We start from the raw sequence: 22,474 nt of genomic DNA on the forward strand, positions 1-22,474 counted from the left end.
ATGAGGTGAAAACCTTTTGACTCCCAGCATACACAGTAATGTCAGTGAAAACTTGACAGTTAACTAAATTCATGGTAAGTTGAAGCTAGATAACTTGATGTAAATCCAGAAATATCATGGGTAAACAGGTAAGAAACCCCTGTATTTCTGAATTATAAATTAGCCAGTAGAAAGAAAGCCCATCTACAATGCATAACACAGTTTTCTGAAAACCAATGCATAAAATTATTTTTCTTAACAGAACATTGATATTATGATCTGCAGTTTCCCAGGACTCATATTTCGATAGAAGTTTATATTTCTATGGGATTTTTTCCCCCTTTTTAATGTAATTTCAAAAATTATTTTTTTTAAATTTGCATTTTTGTACATGCTCTTTCCTTTCAAACTTATTTATGAATGTAATAGATGTGTTTCCAAGTTGTTCTTCAGCTGGCTGATGAATGTGACCTTTATCTGAAAACCTGTTTGTTCTCTGTACTCCGTAGCTTTTGTAACTATTTACAATATGTATTGCACATTATTTGCTTGATCCAACATACAGTGAAATCAAAGCAAAGACTTCCCATTGACCTACACAATTGTTGGGTTAAGCCCTGTGGCCCAAGTAAAAGTAGCTGTAATGAATGACACAAAAATGTAATAAAGAACTCATTTATTGTCTTATTAAGCTTATTAAAATAACCTAGTGTAGATTATTCAGTTTTCATTTACAAATTCTGATTCAAACAGGGTCTACCTGGAGCTCCAGTATGCTGATTGCTGTTGTTTTAAATACATTGTGGTACAAACTTACTACCTCTCCTCTTCTATGTGTCCACTCAGGTTTTCACATGCTGCTAGGTATTTTCCATAATCTGCTGAAGACTCAGTTGCTCAGAGGCAAGTTGTTCATTAATGATCTTTGCATTTCTTCCCACTTCTTGGAGCCTTGCTCAATGCCTTTCTGAATCAGTGTGCATGTTTGTTCTACTTTTTTCCTGAGTGCCTCTTTGGTTTTTTGGGATGTTTGGTAAAAGGACTGCTAGTCAAATGGTTTGGGCACATCTATTCTAAGCTCTCCTTGACGAGCAGCTATATATGGCTTTATGCTTTCAGCTGTTATTTGTTCAAGCCAACGAAGAAGCTCTGAGATATACTGTAGGACTGAAGAGTAATTTTCTATAGTGAGATCAATTAACCTTTTGGCCTCACTGATTAGCTTTTCTTGGGAATTACTAAGCTGCCCATAGATCTCCTGCAGTTTTTCTTTGACTTGCTTGTTATATTCATTGATTATCCTTTTAACAGCTGCAGACCAAAATCGGACTTTTTCCTGAGCAGCAGATGAGAGCTCTGCAACCTTCTGTTTTCCTTTTCCTTCAACATCAGTTAGCAGGTCATAATATTCCTGGCTGTAGATTTCCACCGTCTCTCTTACTTGTTCTGTTAGGCGTGTAACAGAGTCAGCAACATCTCCAACATACTTCCTGTGCCAGTCCACTAACGCATCTATGAGATTCTTCAGCCATCCTAGTACCTTGTCTTCCACCTCATAGTATTTCACTGACCATCCAAGTGTAGTTGGATCAAAATACTCTTCCCGCAATGCCTTTACATAGAGGAGCAGCTGGAGCAGATTTTCTGAAAGGTCCTGGAATGTCTTCTGGCTAAAATCTTTAAACTGAGAGATGTATTTTTTAACTTTTTCTGCCAAGGATCTCAGTTTCTGTGCATAATCTGAAGCCACTGCATCTTTGTACAGCTGTTGCACTTGGACTTTGATATCCTCAAAATTTTTTGATTGCAAGCTTCTGACCATTTCTTCTGCCTTCTGGAAAACTTGTTGCACTACTTGCTTCAGTTGCTTAAGCCTGCCTGCAAAGTCCACTTCCTGAAGAGTAGCAAATGTTTGCCTGATTTTTTCCTGCACATGTTTTAGCATTTCTTTAATTCCATCAAGTACATTACGACCTCTAAGAATTGTTTCAGAAGCGGGAACTCTGACTTCCAGATCACTGATAACTGCAATCAAGGCATCAAAATACTCCTGAAGTTTTGAAAGGCATAAATCAGCACTTTTTGCTACCTTTTCTGTAGTTACAAGGTATATTTCTTCACCAGTGTATTTGTCAGACAGCCCAGGGACCTGGAATTTTGTGGTCTTCAGGAATTCAATGGCTGAGTCAATTAAGTGTTTTATTTTCTTGTGATACTCTTCTATTATGTCAATTGTAGCAGCCAAAAGCTTTGCTTTCATTCCTTGATAGTCAAAGTGTTCAGCTTGATCTGCTGCTTTTTGATACAGCTGTTTAGCTTTGTCCTTCATCTCTTGATATTTGACAGAGGCTTCATTGGCAGCTGTGCGAAACTGAGCATCTATTTGATCTATTTGTTTTACAGCAAATATGTATGCTTTGTCAGCATTATTCTGCATGATATTCTTCATCTTTAAGGTGGCAGCACTAATTTCCAGTCCCGTGTGCTCCTTATGACACCGATTAACATACCTATAGACTGTGTTCGTCATCTTGGGTAGTTTTTCTTTTAGACCCAACAGCAAGTCTTTGGCAGCATCATCTTTCCAGTTGAATTTTATTTGGATCCGGTCACCTTTCTTGAAAGATATCTCACCTTTTAGTATGTCAATGTCCTTTTGAGGAGCAGACTGAAAATATAGAAAAGGGGAAGAAAAAGGTAGCTTGCATGTAAAACAAATTTGATATCAGTTATGAATGTATTTAAACATTCTCATTCTGCATAGCAATTTCTGTTCTATATTAGGACAGCTATACTACTGGGGTTTGTGTGTGCGTGCATGTTTTTAGGTTGGTTTTTTTTTGTTTTGTGTGTCTTTTTTGTTAGTCTGTGTCTTTTTTATCTACTGCAAGTTTGTTCTTACCTTGAAAGGTTATTATGGAGGAAATTCTTTTGTATCAAGCTGCTTTTTCCCTCTTCAAACAACAAGATCAGAACATAACCTAGTCTGGTTTATTTTTTCTTCCTTTGTATTACATTCCTACCATGGCTTATAAGGCATGTGTGTTATGTGGGAAAATGAGCTTTCTACTCATTATTAAAGTGAATTCAAAAAGTGGATTCAAAAAGAGGATTTAACTTTGTAATAATTTAAATAAATGAGACTACTTAGAGAGTTGCTCAAAGTAATTAAAGATCCTTGAATCAGAATGTGAACACAAATAAATTAATAAATAACATTTCCATCTTTCAGTAGTAAATTGTGAATTATGAATTGGTTGTGGTTTCTAAACTGAGTATATAGTCTTTCAAGGTAAGATTTTAAATTTGAAATTGTTGTAGTATGCCAGTAGTAACAGCATGTTGTGTTAGCAAATCTAGTAAGGTTTTTATTCTCTTGATGTATTATGATATATTAATGGTTTAAAAAAGGTATTCTGCAGACAGTCTGATGTCTTCCAGTGTCCTGATGCTTACAATGGTGAATCTTGTAGTAATATGTACCCTGGTGGATGTACATTAAACCCTATGGGTAGCATATCTAAATGTGGCTTTGCACTCAACTGCCACTGGCTGTGTCTTCTTCATTATAGGAGAGGGCAAAATTAACCACGTGGAGGAGCTGAAACAGCCTTTTCACACAGACGCTACTCTTAGTACTGGAAAGGCCAGTGTAGGAAATAAACATTTTAATTCCTGATAATATACTTCTTTTTCTGTGGACAAATGGATGGTTAATGTATATCTTAACATAAGCTTACTAAATCTTTGAAAGGGATGTTTTTCTCTGACCATGCTCAATTTTTTTGATTTTTATTGTTCATATGAAACTTACCTGAGTTCGGTAGTAAACTTTTGCTGTTAGAATGTCAGTGTCTGTTTCAATGATGTAGCCCAAGGTCCCAGAAGAGGGTGATGATATTGACATGGATATGCTCCTGCCAGTCTCTTGATAACTTACATGAATGTCTGTGAAAGCCGGGCTGATGATGTCTAGTGATGCAGTGTTGCTTATGACTCTACAATGACAATGAATACACAGCTATGAAGGAATGCACAAAGCACAGGCTCAATGCAGCATGTTTAGATACAATGTCACCTATTATCTTATCTATAGGTACATAAAGAATGCTTTTGTCATCAAAAGAAAATGTAGGGCTTTGTTAGCCACATTTAGGATTTAGGATTTAGTCTAACACTTCAAAACTGTCACGTCACTTCAATTTTCCAGTTGTAGATAAAATTGTATTGAGATCTGTTGAGATTGTTCATTAAATTAGTGCAGCAAAACAAAACCTGCAGCTGTACCACTGTCAGCATTCTACAGGCTTCTACAAGCTGACTGCAGTTTTTTTCCACCAACACATGTACAGGTAGCATTTTTAATCTGCATTTGTTCTTGTGTTCACAGACTCTGTCCCTTGGAAGTATCAGCACAACACTTAGAGATCAAAATAGTCAGTTAGACCACCAACTCTGGCATCCCTAGTACCAACACTTGTGAATAAAATTTACTCTTTAATGGTTTGTGGTAACAGAGTGATCAATTGTTAAAAAACCCCATGTCAATGATCAGATCTATAACTGCTCTGATTATAAAATACTTTGCTTATATCACAGCAGTTTTGTGAAAAGAGACTGCTTAGAAAAGGTATTCTAGAAATTTTGAGAAGGAACAGATTTCCAGCTACTTCAAGAGGGAAGGCTGCACAGCCAAAAATGAGAGGGTAGCTGCATAGGTCCTTACTAATTACAGCAAAGCACTCTGGGGCATTAGAGATCAAAGCAAAAATAGATCACTGACAATTTTGTCTGATATAAATTATATTATTAGAGCAAATATTTACCTAATTCCTGAAAGAGCAAGATCTTCCTTGTAGTTTGCACTCATGTCACGATGTGAAAAGCTGCCAGTTGTCTTCACAATGAATTTGCCTTCTTCATATTTGTAGTTTGAAACAACTATGAGAAAGATTTCAAAGGTGTGTATTTCCAGAATGTAGCAGGAAACAATACAAAATACATATCCAGTTGTCAGTTAGATGGCCAGTTGTTTCAGTAGTATGTAAAAATATGCATCAAGAAGCTCAATGCTCACAAAGCCCCAGATAAAAAGATATGAAAATACTTGTTCTAGTGGGGTATTTTAAAATTCAGATTTCCTCTGAATTTAGAGCAACATGACTGCATTCGTGCAGATCTTAAATGAAGATTCTAATTACTTGAGAGCTTAGAATTTTATTCAGATGTGTACTTTTAGTATTATTAGAAAGTCTAGAACTCAATGCTATATAGGACTTCACAATTTTCTGAGTTGAAATAATTTCTTAAATCAAATATTCTTAGTTTCTAATGAAAGTTTTGGTATTTTCTTATCTGAATTGAGTAAGATTAAAATCCACCCTGCCATCATAAGTAACAGGGGAATGTTATGTTGTTCACAATTTAAAGTAAAAAACTTCTACACAGAAAAGAGATATTTTCTATTTTTTCCCCACAATATTCCATTAGCATACCATACATATAGACAACAGCCTTCAAGGTGACCGACTGAGACTCTGATAATAATTTATGAAATAAATGCTGGTGGTAAAACTATATAATCTAGCATTAATGCTAGATAGACAGCAGCACTACCACATGCAAAGTTCTTTGGGGAAGAAAATAAATTCTGAAAAGACCCAGTATTTGGTCTTTATCCCCAGATTATGGCATACAGAATTTTAATGTCTTACCATTCAAGTCATATTCCAAGAATTGCAATGTTGAGCTGCAGGTTGAGTCAATGGACTGTTCAAAAGAGTCCTTTTTGTTTGTTAAGTCTGTTGCCCAGGTGACATTGTACAAAGGGGAAACAACTTTGAAAGATCCAGCCAAAGCACCAAATGATGGGAAATAAATTCCAGCAGGCAAGGATATTTTGAGAGGGGGAATCTCAATTTTCTGTTCAGGGATTGCAATTGTAGGCAGATCAAAATCTGCAATCTTATTAGCTACTTCATCCAGATCTACCTGGAAAGTGCCAAGAGAAATAATCTTCGGAAGAGTGAATTGAGACATAGTTATTTGGTATTCAGGTATTGTCACCTCAAAATATGGTATTTTATATTCTTCTAATGTAATATAATTGGCTCCTACATCCACTTTGGGGAATCTTAGTTTCGGCAGTGTTGGTAAGTTGACATCAAATGGCATTGTGTTTAGTGTCTGTGGAATTTTTATGTTGCGCAAGTCAATGGTGTAAGCTGGGACCTGGAGAGTGGTGAAAGGAACTCTGAACCCTGGAGTGCTGAGAACGGGGCTTGGAGCCTTTAGGTGTAGCTCAGGAATACTGAAAGTGAAGCCATCAGTCAGCTTATTCACAGGTATGGGGAAAAAGTAACCATCATCACTCTTCGTGTACACAAGGGTCACTGAACCATTTAAGTACTGTTTTCTGTCAGGACTGGTAGTGACATCCAACTTCAAGATATCCCATAAGCTCTTCTCAGAAATGGGACACTTCACATTTTTGAGGAATTCCATGTACCCTTCCAAGGATCCAGAAATGTCAAACTTTGCCTTTGATTCTTCATTTAATAACTGCATATCATGACTGAAAGATAGCGACTGAATTTGGGCTGAACCCTTCCATCCAACTTTCTGGTTTGCAGTGCTGATTTTCACTACAACAACTTCATTAACTGAGGCTGTGTCCAGGAAGGAATTTGGCTGGGTGGCCTGAATCTGAAGATCTGCTGATATAACCCAAGGAGCCAGCTCTAAGGTGGCCTTGCATCTCTGAGCTCCCGTTGTTGAGAAAAGAGGTGTATAACGTGCATAGTTCTTCCCATTGTGCTCCCAGACCGCATACACACGACGTGTAGACGCTTCAACTGCAAGGACTTCTTTCATTTCATTGTTCCAGAGTCCATCTGCTTTGGAGTGAGCCTCAAGCTTAACAGATGACCGAGCTCCATTGGCATTCAAATAGCTGTTTGCCTCATGGTCTACACTTCCAGAAAATGCATTTCCAGTGAAAAATACTCCATCAATATCTGCATTTGTAGAAGTCTCTACTGATACATAAGATGTAAGGCTCTCCAAAGCAAGTTTGTGAGCAACTCTTCCCTTAGCACTTGTGCCATATTTAGGAGTATTAAAATCATAAGTTAATTTTAGCCCTGAGGAAAGAGTGGGCTTAGACTTAGTGTTTCCAGAAAGTTCTTGGCTGAAATTCATTTTTAAAACTGGTAGGTTGATTTCAGCATTTGTTGCCACTGAAGCTTCCATGTTCCTCTTTGTGAGACTAATAGTGCTGTCATGATTTCCTCCTAGAAATTTGTTATTACTCAGGGACAATGCTGTAGCCAACTTCAAACCCCTTTTTCTGGTCAAACTCGTTGAACCGTCCAGTTTAAATTGCAATGCATCAATGACAGAAGAGGATGAGACACCGAGGTGCCCAACAATATCTGACTGATTGAACACTCCAGCATTTGCAGATAAAGTAATCACACTAGATTTAAATGAGAAGTCATAAGTGATGTTTCCCATGGCAGGAATTAAGATGTGGTTTGATGGGCTGTTGATTCTGAATCTAGGGAGCTTTAGAGTGCGTAGATCCTGTGGGACATGAAGAACAGGAAGTTCCAGAGAGGGTAAGACTAGTGTGTAAGATGGTACTGAAAAGCCAATAAATGGGACTGTGAAACCTTTCGTGCTTATTTCTTTTGGGAGCACATAACCAAAGGCTGGCATCTCAGCAGTAAAAGGAGAAACCTCAATATTGACAATTGGAATGGTGTATCCTGGAATCTTGAAGGTCCGTGGTAGTTTGTTTAGTGATGTCTGTATTTTGTATTTGTCAAATTTTGTTTTGGCTTCATTATACGATTTAGTGAGAAAATCTAAAGCAGTGTTTCTTCCTTTCTCAAAATACCTGTTAAAAAAAATGATGTATTTATTAAGTGCTTCATGCACTGCTGCTAAAGGAAGTGGGATTACATGCATATCTTTGTTTTTGTCATATTGAGCATTTAAATTTAAATCAAAGGATTGTCTTGTTGTCTTCAGTAAATGTTTCAGGCCTACCTTTTCCCATAGCGAATAATCTTTTAGCTGAGGAGTTTTGATTCCAGTGTAGGGAACTTGAAGCTGAGGAATGGTTAGAGGAATATTTAGGAAGTCAAGGTTGGCATCTCCATTCATATCAAGGTGAACTTCAATTTTGTCATCATTGTTGCCAGCAGATATATTATGGGAGTATCTGTACTGATTGAACCTGCCAATAGCTTGCCAGCTGATCTGCTGAACAGAGGAGCTCAGTGCAAAACCATAGTTATTCAGGAAGTCAATTTTGCCAGTCAGTTTCATTGGGAAGCTGATTTTCACATTTCCATCATTGTTTGTTAATAAACGAATTTCAAAAGGCTGTGCCAAGAAGGATAACTCATTATTTACAGTTCCAGTAATCCGTCCATTGAGACGAGCATTGTGAGAGCCTGTTAATTCTACTTTCATTCCTCCAAGCTGTCCTGTGCCTTTCACATTGAGAATGCTGCGTCCCACACGCTGTGACTCAATTTCAGATTGAATCTGAATTGTTGCATAATTTAGAAAACCACATTCGTACTTGATAGCTTGGTTGACTTTCAGGTACTTATCATTTATTCTGTTGTTAGCAGAAAATGCAATAATGGGGCCTTCAACTCTGAAAGTGGCATGTGAATCATGAGTGCCTTCATCAGAGAAATTAGGAGAAGCCCATTTCCAATTCCCCTTACCAGTGGAGGTAAAAGATATATGCCCTGCTTCTACCTCTGTTGTCACATTATTGACCAGATCAGCCTGGCTGGAGAAATCAGCTTGTGGAATATTCAGTCTGTGGGAATATGCTGTTCCACTCTGCAGCCAAATTTTTCTTTGCATCTTGACCATTAAATTGTTCTGTAGTTCTACTGAATTTTTTGTTGTATAAAAGTTTGCTCTGGTTTCAGCTTCACCTTCTACCGACGTCCCTAAAAATGCCACTTCATTGGTGTGATCAGCTTTAAGGAACTTGTGGTTGACCTTCATGGAATTTTTAAGGTTCAGCTGCCTCATCTCAGGAGCCAAGAGACGTGAATCTGCAATAACACTAAAAACTAGAAAGTCTAATTTGGATGTTGTTTGAGCTGAAAGGGAGGTCACAAACTCTGGACTGTTTGCTGATTTTGTAGTATTATGAACCTCAGCATGTGCAGACAGTGTGAAGAATGGAGAGGTGACTCTGAAAGCACCAGATAATTTGCCAAATGTAGGGAAAGTCACATCGTGTGGGATATGTGGAAGCTCAAAATCTGGTATCTTCATGTTAGGAATCTCGAAGTCATTTAGATTTAGCTTTGGAACCAACAGTTCAGGTATTTGAAACTGAGGCATTCGTATTTCTGGAAAAGAAATGTCAGAAAAAGGCATATCTTTCATCTTCAGATCCTTAAAATATAAACCAATTGCAGGCAACTGAAATTCGCCAGAAATTACTTTGTCTATTATTGCCACTATCTGACGTTTAATCTCATTCAAGTCAATTTTCCAGGAAGGAACTTCAAAGGTATTTAGAACTGTGAATTTTGGGGTAGTAAATTCCATTGGGATTTTCATGTCCTTAAGTTTCTTAAAATTTATCTCATAGGAGTGGATATGCAAATCAGTCAGTGGAAGAATGAAGTCTGGCGTTCGAAATGTTGCTTCCCGAAGGCTTCGGAGACTAACCTCAAAGGCAGGTATAGTAACTATAACAGTTCTGATTTCAGGGACTCTAAATCCTGTTTCAACAAACTGCTTTATATTTTCAGCCCAATTTTTTAGATCATACTTTTCAGCCAAAGCAATGATTTTCTTAAAAGCTATGTTCCACTGGTCAGAAATGTGTGCAACAACAGAATTGTAGAACTGGCTTATCTTCTGAAGAAACCACTGGAATTCCTGGGAAATATCCATTTCAGAAATCCTCTCTCGCAGGTCTTCCAGATATTCATTTACCTTGGCTTTAAGATTTGCAAATGTTGTTGAGTTTATGAGCTCCCTGAACCAGTTAATTATTGCAGCAAGCTTGGTTTCCTTTAGCTGTTCCATGTATTTTGAAATCACAGCTCTAAAATCTCTCATATACTGTTTCAGTGCTTCTGCTTTCTGTGGAAGTTCTAGATTTCTGAGTTCTTCATTTATCTTGTGGGTAATTTCTCGGATTATTTTATTTGTGTCATCAACAAACTGGTTATAGTCAAATGATTTGAGTATTTTAATAATCATGTCAAGGAACCTGTTGACTTCCTTTATCATTATTTCATAATCAAAGGTTTGCACTTTCTTGACAGCATCATCAATCAAAGCAACAACTTTATCGAAGCATGTTTTCACATCGATATTTTTCAAGTAGCTGGTCAGTTTCTGGACAGTTTCTTTTATTCTGTACTGGTTAAGCAGTTCTATCATTCTGTCCAATAAAAAATGTGCCTGCTTATCTATTTCATATTTTACGATCAGATTGTGCACATGACTTCGAAAAGCGCTGATTTTCTCAGACACTTCATACTCCTCCATCCAGTTCAGAATAAAGTCTTTGATTTGTTCAAGAACCTCACTAATTTTTTCAACTGGTAATGAACGCTTCAATTTTTCTAAAACTTCTTTAGCATCAAAGCTTTTAATCTGCTGTTTCAAATTTTCTGCAAAGCTCCTGACATCAATATTCTGAATCTGAGTCTTGAGTTCTTCCAGATTTTCCTGCATCCTAGTTGTAATCCGGTATTCATCATCTACATTTTTAATCCAAGCCAAAGTGCTGCTTCCAATTTTGGTAGGGTGAAACTGGCGGAAAAAAAATTGCAATTTTTGAATAGTGTCAACTACAGTAATTCTTATCTTATATTTGTTATCTAAAGCTGCCATGGTTTCAACTATTTGGTCAAGAAGCTGTGCAATAAGTGCTTTAATGTCATACTTCTCATAATGATCCTTGATATATTGCTCAATTTGTATCAGATAGGCCTGCAGCTGAAATAGTATTTCTTGAAGATTGTCCATGGTTTTTTCCAGCATAATTTGGAGATCATCAGATGTTATTCTGTAGTCCTTTGTGAAAGCAACCAAATTATTTTTCATGCTTTTAACTCTGCCTTTCATATCTAATTTTTCCACGTAATCATTAATGTGCTGGGGGAGTTTATCCAAAGTTGACTTGTATTTTCTCATATGTTGTTCTATGTTAATGCTTTTCAGGTAATTTTGTATGGCCTGCGGTGTGGATAGAATGGTGCTTCTGATTTGTTCAAAGTACACTGGCAAATATTTCAAGAATGGCAGGTTAATAACATGGATATCTTTATTTTTGTCATACTTCACAGAGCCAGAGATGCTGAACTCTTGAGGCTCTGACACACTGCTCCTGAGGCCAAATATATCAATTAAATTAACTTTTTCAGATGTAAATGGTAATATGACTGATGTATCCATTACAGAGAGATCTGCTAAAGCTCTTCCACTAAGCTCCACACCAGCTTTTTCTGCATCATTGTAAGCACTGAGATCTTGTGTATAAACATTATTGTTTATCTGACTTTTGAATTTCCAAGCACTTGACTGCTCAGATGGAGTAAAGAGCACATGAACTTTGTTATCAAGTAGGGTAGTGTATCTTCCTCTAGACTTCAAGCTATGACTGCTAGATCCTCTGTAATCATGGGAGAAAGTGAAAGCAAGAGGCTCTGCTTTAAGCAGGAATTTGCTGTAAACGTCTCCGGTGTGCTCACCCATAGCAATAAGCTTTCCATTACCGCTGGTGTGAACGTCAGTAGTGATAGTAAATGGGGCCATGGTGGAACGCACGACATTGGCAAAATGGAGAAATTTGGAATCACAGTTTGTGTTCATAGTAACCGTGGAAGCAAGTCCTGCCACATTCAGATTAACCCTGTGAGTCACTGCTGCACCTTGAATATTTGCAACTGTATCTGATTTAAGGTTTGAGGTTAGATCAGCATATGTAATGGTGTAGGTATGCCTTATTTCATCTCCTCCATAGGCTCCTCTGATATTGCCACCCAAGTTCAGCTTCAGAAACTCAAGAAGCAGTTCTGCTTTGTTGGAAACTTCTGTTTTACTGTATTTAATATTATTGCTCAGTTTAGCTGTAAGTGAGGTAGGCTGCACTTGCAGGTCAAAAGCATGCTTGTGGAACTTGTCAGAGCTGAAGCTGTTGTCTAACTTTGAAGCAAACGTTAAGGATAAGCCAGGAATATTCAAGTCATTTGTATAATCCAGCTTGACCTCTTTGAACGATCCTTGCAAATTATTTGAAAACTTGAGTCCTTCTCTATTAACTCTGAAATTTAAAACATGCTTGTTGTCCACACCTAGGACTGTACTCTGATATTCACTTCCCACTGTTATTTCCATTAGACTCGCTCTTCCACCCAGGTTGAATTTTCCGCTGTTTTTACCATAGCGCCCAGAAGAGGATAGTGACATGGAGCCTCCAGCGGTATCAAGTTTGGCATTCACTTCACACTGCATTGTCAAGGGACTGAACTGCACATTTGTGGTTGCACTGCTAGCTAGACCATACTGATTGACATTGAGCGATGATTTATGTGCAACTCGATTCCTTTGATCAGTCATAGAGATATCAACATTGAAAACAAGATCCTGGGAATTGAGAGAACCTGCAAACAAGGCATAGTACTGGGTTTGCTTGTAAGAGGCTTGGGACTCAGATCGGAGTGCTGCCAGCTTCTTTGACAAAATTAGTTCAAGCTTGTTGACGCCTGCAATATGTTGATATCTCCCATTTGTTTCAGATGTAATTTTCAGCTGGCGCTTTTCATACTTCAGTGAAGCTGTGTTCTTCAGTAGTCCATTTTGTGCATCAGAAATGGAAGTAATGGAAAATGAATCATCACTGTATCTGCCAGATATCTGATTGGTAGTCTGAAGGTAAGAAGAATCCAACTTCAGATTTGATTTTCCTTCCCAAATCTGTCTCTTTTCATTGTATGAACTTGAGAGAGTGTAAACACTTCTTGCAAAGACAGAAGCCACTTCCAGCTGTCCCTCCATTTTAACATTCTTGATGTTCACATTATTTCCCTTTTCACAAACAATATCACTGGAAAATGAAAGCTGAGCACCAAGAGTACTGGATGCTGTAAGTGATATGGTGTAGTTTGCAACTGGATTAGCTTCATGACTCTTTGTCCTGGCCAACTTAAAATCTGATGTTAAGAGTCTGTGCTTCAGGTGATTTTCGTATGCACAAGTGAATCCAGTTCTACCATATGATGCTTCTCCAGCACCTGAAATAGGAGAAAGGAGAAAAATATGTCAATAAACTTATGTTACTGCTTGAATTGCAGTTACTGATATTATACCATTTTACTCTAAAGGCCAAAATATTTCAGTAAATCCTGAATATTTACGTACAAATTTTTACTGTTTTGATATTTGGGGTCAATGTTTTGAACTATGAATAAGCTAAATCTCTATACTACTCTACTAAATAAAATTATGTAAGGTTTCATAAACTTATATCATTATTAAAATGTAGATTAAGATAATGGACTCTCAAGAATAACCCATATCTAATATTCTTGGGTTTAAGGCTTTCTTTATCATGCTTCATTTAGAGTGGGGAGTTTAGAAAAAGACCAAAGTTAGCTTGTCCTTTTGCAATTTGAGAACTCAAACTGCAATTTTAGAGGAACTTACTTAAAAATACCAGTCTTAAGACCCATCCAGTCTGAGACCAGGATAACTGCTATGTATTTATGGCAGTATACAAACATATAGAAGTAATAAAAATAAAATAAAATGAAAAAAAACCAATGAAATACTGGTTTCTCCTTTAGTGCCTGAAGAGGCAGTATCATGTAACAACTTTAAAAACAAGGAGAAAGTGATTTAAGAAGTATTTAAGTAGGAAAATGAAGGTACTGTACTTGATACACAGGAATGAGAGTAATTAAAACACTTTTTGCCAATATTACAGTATTAGCATACATGGTTACCTTTCACACTGTAGGAAAGTAGCTCAAAAACAGAATCAGCGTTTGTGGCATAAGTAGTTCTTACGCTGGATGCTTTCTCTGTGGTGTTATTAGCCAATGTGTATGTTGCTGTCCAGTTGTAATAGTTGCTGTGCACATTAGCAGAGACCTCTAAAGATCCAAGTGAAGGCACATGGAGGGGATAGGATTTTGGAACAGTGAATGATGGGATTCTGTATTCCTGAGATGGCACACTTATTCCCATTGACTCCATTACCAGAGGAGGTGTTTTAACAGTCTGTGGCAACCTCATGTCATAAGATGATCTTCCACCAAATGGCAATGGGATATTAATGAGAAAACTGTCTTTACTGAATCGGTATCTGATCCGGCCATCACTAGAAAAACAGAAGTGATTATTAGAAACAGTATGTTCAAGAAGCATATAAAGAAATTTCCATGATTCTTATTGCTCCCATGATACTGAGCTTACTTACATGCTTATATCATGTCATAACTTTAGGCTTAGAAAGAAGTGTTATTATTGCTTATTATTATAATTTTTTAAGCACTCATCTATCAGGATTTACTAAAAGCACTTTCGGTATCAGTGAATTGTGTCAATGTTTTTTCCTCTTATTTTGTAGTAAGGGAAACTCATAGGTCAAGTAGTCCAGAAACAGATTCTTTCTGGTAGGCCCTGAATTAAAATTCAAAGGCTCCTGACTCTTTTGTTCAGACCATGGCTAACTTGAGCTCACAGGTGGAAAGTGTCATTCAAGAGGCTAAATCCACAATGGTTGTGATTCTTGTGTTTTAATTTTTAGCCTGAGAATCCAAATCTGCTTTATGAACATGAATGAAAAGATGTATTGGCATGAAAATGCTCCTTAAAATGAAAGAATGAGAATTAAATTAGCTGACATATAGGGTGAAAAAGAAATCCTCCAAAAACACTGCTGTACTTGTTCAGTGCAGCATGTTAAATACCAGAAAAAACAACTATATTCCTCTTAGAAAAAGGAATGGATTCTTATAGAAATTCATGACAAGACATATGAGCATTATAGAATAACTGAATTATTAAGATTGGAAAAGACCTTTAAGATTATAGAGTCCAACCATAACCTGACTACCAGGACCACTAAATTATATCTTGAACAGCCACATCTACATGCTGCTTGAACATCTCCAGGGATGGTGACTCCACCTCCTCCCTGGACAGCCTGCTACAGTGCCTCACCACTCTCTTAGTGAGGAAGTTTTTCCTAACGTCCAGTCTAAACCTTCCCTGGCACAACTCATTGCCTCTCACCCTATTGCTAGTTACTCGGGAGAAGAGGCCAACACCAGCTTCACTAGAGCCTAAACCCATAAATTATATAGATTTTATCTTTCTTATGATGTGTTTCAAAAGTTTTATTCAAATATTCCTTATTTATTTAATTCTGAAGAAAAATAAATAAAAATCTAACCATTTGACCAGAATCTAGGAATGGAAAAAAATGGTTTGTCAGCTGAAAAGCTTGTGGAGGAAAAAGTGTAATTATGCAAATGCAAAACAGGAGGAAACTTGGCCTTAATTTGTGTATGAACAATAAGCTGGCAAAAATGATTTTCTTGTTTGCCTATCTGGTCTTTTATATTACAAAATCTTCTTTTTTGCTCTTAGAGCTACATCCTAAAATTAAAATTAAGCAAACACTTTTGAAAATTTCTCCCTTACATCAAGTGGTTCAAAAAGCAACGTCACACTGGAGTAGAAATTCCTATTATTCTAATTATAACGTGCAATTCTGATGAAAATATAAAGAAAAAACATTGTTTTCCTTGCTTATCCTTAACTTAGGGACACAATGGAAGCAATAAAGATGTGTATCATTAACATACAGTGTCATATCATTATAGTGAAAGATGGAAAAAAAGATTGGAAAAGATGGAAAAAATAGTGCTAAGAGAGATACAATGCAAGTTTGTTCTCCATCCAGATTTTGTATTCCAATCTTACACTAGCTTCTGGTGTCCTTCACATTCATTTCAGCCATCAATATTTCCCTAGCTCATGGGAAAACTAATACAGACATGGTTTCTATTTATCACAGTGGTAGCTGGGGGTTTATTCTGAAGAATCCTTGAATTCTTATACATATGCAGAGCAGCAATGCATTATGAACACTAAATAGCAACAACAATATGTCCTAGGAACTGTAATGAAAGCAAATCCTGGTAGGTACATGAACATTTTAAAGTCTGGATCAATTCTGGCTGACTTACAGTATTATTTCTTAGAAAAAAAAGAAAAATTGTATGGCTTATCTGCCTTACAGTCTCCCTTTTTGCTTGTCAAAGCCTTTTGTTTTGTATGTGAGGGAGAATGGGAAGAACTGTCCAATAGGACTGCACAGGAAGAAGTAGAGGCACTAGGGTTATGGCCAAAGGCAAAGGATCTGTAGGGATGCAGAATGGGAAACCTGGTTTCATTAGCTCTGTGGCTTACAATATAGATTACTGAATGCAGTATATTTGTTCAGTTCTCATTACTACATAACACAATACTTAAGGATATATTCATATATTGTAGGACTGACCACTGTAAAGACAACTCTGTATTGAAGACATGCATAATTTTCTCCATATAATTTCATCTCTCATTTCAATTTTTTTGTTATGATTCCTATCTTATGCTGAAGCTTACAGCAATTCCACTCTGTTTTATAAAAGAAAGTAAAATAAAAACCATAAAAATACAAACACAACCCCCCCCCCCCCCCCCCCCCAACTGTTTTCATTTTCCTAAGTGACTATCCTAATTTCCATACCTTTTCAGGAAAATTTCTTCAGGAATGGTGATAACAGGCAGCTTCATTTTCTGAATGTTGAATTCCTGCAGTCCACTTAGTTTGTCTTGCAGAGTCTGGGCATAGGGGACATCTTTTGATGCCTTTTGCAGCCAGGTGTTGGTTGCCTGTAATGAAGAGACAAGTTTTTCAAAGTAAGTTAGTTTTAGGGCTTCCCAGGAGGCATCTGATAAAGTGACTAGTTAGGTAAAAAATTGAACTATACATTTTACTTTATCTGATGAGTACTTTTACAAGTAGTTCCCATTTTGACTTCTCTGAGGGAAGCAAGAATTCACCAGGGCTATGTGGTTGAGCTGTGATATCTACTATAGGTTGAAACATACCACAATGAATTGTGATGCAATATGTCGCAGTGTCATATCTGTATAAGTCACTTTCCGATCCAGTAGTTCATTGGTATGCTTCTGTAAAAGTTTTGGGTAGCCTGAAAAGTCAACTGGGAAGCCAGAAGACAATTTTTTTGCAGCAGCAGTGATACCTGAATTCCACTCTACCTCAACTTTCTCAGAATCTAAAAATCACAAATTGAAAAAGAAAAGGTTAAAATTAATAATATTCTTATGCTGTCTGGGGATATACTATAAATGAATATAACAAGATGTTTAAATTTATAGATTGGACAAGTGGGTTATTCTTTTGTCCTTACCATATCTGAAAACAACTCTTTTTGAAATGGAGTTTCCATGTGTTGTTGCAGCTGAGCTCAGCTGAAGGTATCCTTTAGCTGGTGTATAATTAACCAGCGCTTCAGTTCTAAGTTCCGTTCGCAGGCGAGGAACTAAAATGGAGCCTCTTAACACTGCCTCTTCCATTCCAGCATATCTACAAAAGCAAAAAGCAAATGTGAATATAAAACCTTTCCCTCTACTTTTTCACTTATATTTTAGGAGTACTTTCAATATGTAAAGGCATAATAGATGTTATTAAAACACAGATTGAATTAAGCTTGTAAATTCTCGACCAACTCATTGAAAGTTTTTCAGCTTCTGCTTGTTACATCTGGAAATCTGTGGTAAATTATTACAATGCTACTGGGCAGAAACACACAATAATTGTTCTGTATTTATTTCATAATCCTAAAAAGGATAGAAATCTGTACCTGTCTTGGTAAAGTTGTACTTGAACCAAGTTTTGAACTGTTTACTCAAGTTGAATTCTTTACTAAGGATATAGACTGTGGCCATGAATCACATAGAAACAAAACACTTGATGAAATATATTATGCCACTGGGCTTCATTTTCCTTTATCCACATTTATTTTATATCTTTGTAACTTTGTTGACTTGAGGAAATTTCTAATATTATGCTAGGGCAAATGAAAGGGAATTGAGGTCCCTGACATCTGTCCAAAGCTCCTACTGATATCAGAGGCAATTCTGCATGAACAGAAAAGACAAAGACTCCCTGGGGCACCATCAAGATCACAGAATTCCATGGAAGATTGAGGTTTATTAAAGAATGTGATCAGCTCATTTCACTATGGACTTGTGAGGCAGACAATTTTAGAAACCCTGGCAGGCTGAACATTTTTGCTAGCTCCCCTGTAGATGTTCCCGGAAATATTCTCATCGTGAAGCGTGGGAATTTTTACAGGAAGCTCTCAGTTATTTTTGGTTTTGCTGCTTGTTGAGTGCCATTAGATTTCTTCACGGGGAGATGTAATAACTTTTTTTAGAGCCAAACACACTTGGTAAAAGAGAATACCTCTCTGAACAAACCTACCCTTGTTTATATCTTGGATTATCACACCTGCAATAACACTAGTACAATGCTATGTGTGTGCAGAAATGGAAGAATTAGCTCAAGGAACTTGTAATACAAATTATATACATACACATATAGTAGAAAAGATCAGTTGGAGTACTGGATGTATTTATTTGATTGTGCATAAAATTCTTCCAGGATTTTCAAAGAAGTTTTGAATGAAAAGTGTGTATGTTTCTCTACATAAGCAGTTTCTCCTAAATAACATAAAATTTCCCAGAATTTTCTGTCTTCAATAAAACCTTCCACTATCTTAATCAAAGATATCTATAAAAGTCCAAGTGGTTTTCTGAGTTACCTTATCTGGCCAGTAAAAGTAACTTCAGAAATCTTCTTGTTGTTGAAGTCTAAGACAAAGGTGTATGCTTTCTTCCCAGGAATGGATTCATCAGTAATTCTGAAGCTTGTACCAAAGTCAACATCAATATCTGGAATGCGGACATCGCTGGTCAAAATCTTTCTGTCTCTGTTGTACCTGAGGGTCAGTGTGGCCTCATGCTGATTTACACCTGGAAAATATAGTGTACATTGGTTATTTGTAACTATGGAATCTGTTTGGACTTTCCATAAAAGGAAATTTTAAAAAAAGATTAACTGGAAATGATATCACTCCGGAGATCCAATGCAATCTTTGATGAATTTGAAGCAGAAAATGGGAAATTTCTTTTTTCCTTATCTAGTACACACACCATAGGTTGATCCAATAGCCCTGTCACTGCTTTTGTTATGTAACCTTATTATCCCACATATTCTCCCTTTGAACAGTTTGCTGTTTATGCAGTTCTCAATTTGTATGTTTTACTTCCACATTTTATCAGAAACAGTATTTTTTTCCCCTTATATAGGACTCGTCAACTTCTATTCCTTGATGTCATTCACCAATGTAACACTTATTTCAATCACAGGGAAGCATTTCTGAGATACAACATTAGCTACAGATTATGGAAATCTTGCACTGGGATTGCATACACGGAAATGAAATGGAGTTAAAGTGTTGTCATGTTTGGTTGTGACAAAGTTCTATTTTATAGTGTAAATAATTGTGTCATGGTTTATCCATTGAGAACTTTTTCCCATTAAATGACATAGTTCAAAAGTGAGCTAAAGCATTTTGGTTTTTCAGACACTTACCTTCTGCCTGGACAGCAAACTTTAAGGTGTCTATCAGATCACTTCCTTTTCTCTGCAGATCATAGTTTGCACTTGCAGAGTACTCCTTCACTTCTCCTGTGGACACCAATTCAACTTCAAATCTAAAGAAGAAGTAAGTAAGAGTCTTGTAAACAACTACTTGTAAATAACTACTTTTACCATGATCACAAACAGAAGAAATCACACAGCTCTCAATAGCTGCTCTTGCTAGTCTGTTTTTTTAAGGTAAGCTTTAAGTAAGAGGGTACTGTAGATACTAAGCCCTAAGAGAGAAGGCTAGTTAACATAAAAAAAAATATAGTTAAAACTGCTATGACTAACCTAGATTCTCCAGTCAAGGGAAAATATGGAGCTGCCTCTGTGGCACTGGCATTAGAGTAGAGATATTTGGTGCAGACATTTAGACCAACAATGAAAGGCTTGCAAGAAGTCCAGGTTTCTTGGTTCTCAATCACAGGTGGAATCTCTTCAGTTTTGGCTGGAGACACCAAATGTAGTGTATTGCTGGAACACAAAGATGAGCCATTTATTCCCAAGACAGGTGTTCAAATATTGTCCTATTAACCACGCTGTTTTGTGAATAAAAATAACCTTTTAAGGTGAGGGCTTAATGAAATAACATGTAGGGGTTAAACAATCAAGGGGTTTACTACTGTAGGTATTATTAAAACTATGTGTATATTTACCCTCTCTAAAATCAATGCAAGTAGTTAGTTTAAATTAAATAAAAAATATGCATTGCTATTATAACAATTTTCTTTAAAAAAATCCCCAAATAATAGAAATTGTAAGAGTCTTGATGCAAATTTCAGAAACTAGTGACAAATTAAAGAATCTAGGAGTCATGACTCCCACTTGCAATGTAACCGGGCTATTTGCTTAACTTACAAATTAAGTGATCCCAGCTTAACAATGTATGGGATCTTTTTGAACTGAAAATTTCTCCATGCTTGCCCTAGCCTTTTAATTCCATTACAATAAACCCTAAAAGGGTAAGGGAAGACCACTGCCTTGAAAGTTCTCATTCATTTCTCTTTACCTGATACTGATGAGCTTTGTTGGAGTCTTTGGAGCAGGAATGCTGAATTTCAGCTGTCCAGCTTTCATACTAATATATGCTTCAATTCCAGACTCATGGAATATATTAGAATTCATCTCCACGCCACTTCTAGCAAACTCAGGAACATCTACTCCCAGGTGTGTTACAAACTCAACTGCTACTGAAGGTTTAGCAGTGAGTTCTGCTTGCATCTATTCAATAAATTAAAAAAAAAAAAAAAGAGAAAAAGAAAAAGAGGTGTTTTATTTAGCCACACTTCTCATTGGTTTTATACAACAAATGTGATATTTTTGATAATCTAAAAGTAGATTTTATATAATCTGATGTTGCCAAACAAAAAACTTGATTCCAAAGTCACGCAAGTAGAGAGACCACATTAGTGGAAGCTGTAATGTAACAAATTCAGCAAGATAACACCATGGAATCTTGCCTACTTTAACATGAAAATACTCATGCTTCAGAAAGGTTTTGTACATGGAGTAATTTGAATGTAATAAATCTGAAGACAAGAGTCAGTTTTCCATTGTAAAAAACAAAGGGCAATTTTCAAAAACAATGAGCACAGTATTTGACAAAAAAAGAAACAGATCCAAGATTTGAATTTCTCTAAATAGAAAATGCCTTGCCTTATTTTCAAGCTTTTGGTTTGGCAATTACAGAAAGAAGGAGCAGAATGCAAAAATCTGGAAACAATTACCAAAGGTAACTAAAAGGCAATCAATATTAAATTTAAAGAATAATTTATTATTATTATTACTATTATTTTAAATTAAATCATTGTGTGGTGGAAAATTAAAAGTTAGGTGAACTGAAACTATTGAGCAATTGATATAAAATATTGACTAAATTAGAGCAAAAATAGCTATTAAAATAGTTATTAAAAGCATAAAAAGATTTAACAGGACAATTAATATTGTGTCACATGTTCTTTAATTGTTACAATTTTAAAAAGTTTCCTTTCAGATTAAAAAATAAGTTTCATTTAATTAAGTTTTCAACATCAAAACTTTCGCTTTGAGTTAGCCTCATTAAAACTTGAATATTTGTTTTGAAAAGGAAATTCATATGCTGTAACTTTTGTACTATTCTCATTTGAGAGAAGGAAGAGAGACAAACTTATTGAAATGATTATTTTTGCAAGAGTGATTAAAATACTTTTAATACATAAATCTGATTTTGTATCATAATTTATTATGTTTACTGCTTTTTAATTTAATATAAGTGTCACCCACAAGTTAGCTGGAGAGCTATTTTTTTTTCCATTTCAAAAGTATTAAAAAATATCTTCTACTGTTACAGTTTTGCCCATAAATGAGATTGCAGGTTATTAGGAGGAGACAAAATATAGATGGCTTACGCTTTTTTGATGAATCTTCATAGCAACTTTGGCCCCAGGTGTTACTATTCCAGACAAGGCAAACTTCAATTGCATACCTGCTCCAGTTGGGAGCTCAAACTCATTGTCCATGAATATGTAGTGAACAAATAAATCCCTGTCAACACCTTTTGAGATGGCTTGTGCAATCTGTGAATCAAACAAGGAAATTAATGTATGCTTTGGAATATATACAGTTTGCACTTTAAAAATTGATCATGGAATTACTGAAACTGCATAATCCAAAAACTTAATTTCATTTAGAGTGCAGAATCTACAGTTTTCTTGCTTCAAAGAA

General features: G+C 36.3%; 1 protein-coding gene across 1 annotated transcript in view; it reads right to left on the reverse strand.

Moving 5' to 3' along the window:
* Positions 1 to 364: 364 nt before the first annotated feature.
* Positions 365 to 22,474, reverse strand: part of APOB (apolipoprotein B) — a 37,526-nt gene continuing 15,416 nt past the window's right edge. The window contains 14 exon segments of the mRNA XM_054179895.1: positions 365 to 904; positions 907 to 2,647; positions 3,794 to 3,977; positions 4,806 to 4,920; positions 5,694 to 13,274; positions 13,986 to 14,362; positions 16,784 to 16,929; positions 17,149 to 17,336; positions 17,472 to 17,647; positions 18,888 to 19,098; positions 19,721 to 19,842; positions 20,063 to 20,245; positions 20,781 to 20,992; positions 22,159 to 22,326. Coding sequence (XP_054035870.1) covers positions 822 to 904; positions 907 to 2,647; positions 3,794 to 3,977; positions 4,806 to 4,920; positions 5,694 to 13,274; positions 13,986 to 14,362; positions 16,784 to 16,929; positions 17,149 to 17,336; positions 17,472 to 17,647; positions 18,888 to 19,098; positions 19,721 to 19,842; positions 20,063 to 20,245; positions 20,781 to 20,992; positions 22,159 to 22,326 — 11,487 coding nt within the window. The 3' untranslated portion in view covers positions 365 to 821.

The sequence above is a fragment of the Dryobates pubescens genome, chromosome 3 (genome assembly GCF_014839835.1).
Source record: "Dryobates pubescens isolate bDryPub1 chromosome 3, bDryPub1.pri, whole genome shotgun sequence".
NCBI classification, from domain to species: Eukaryota; Metazoa; Chordata; class Aves; order Piciformes; family Picidae; genus Dryobates; species Dryobates pubescens.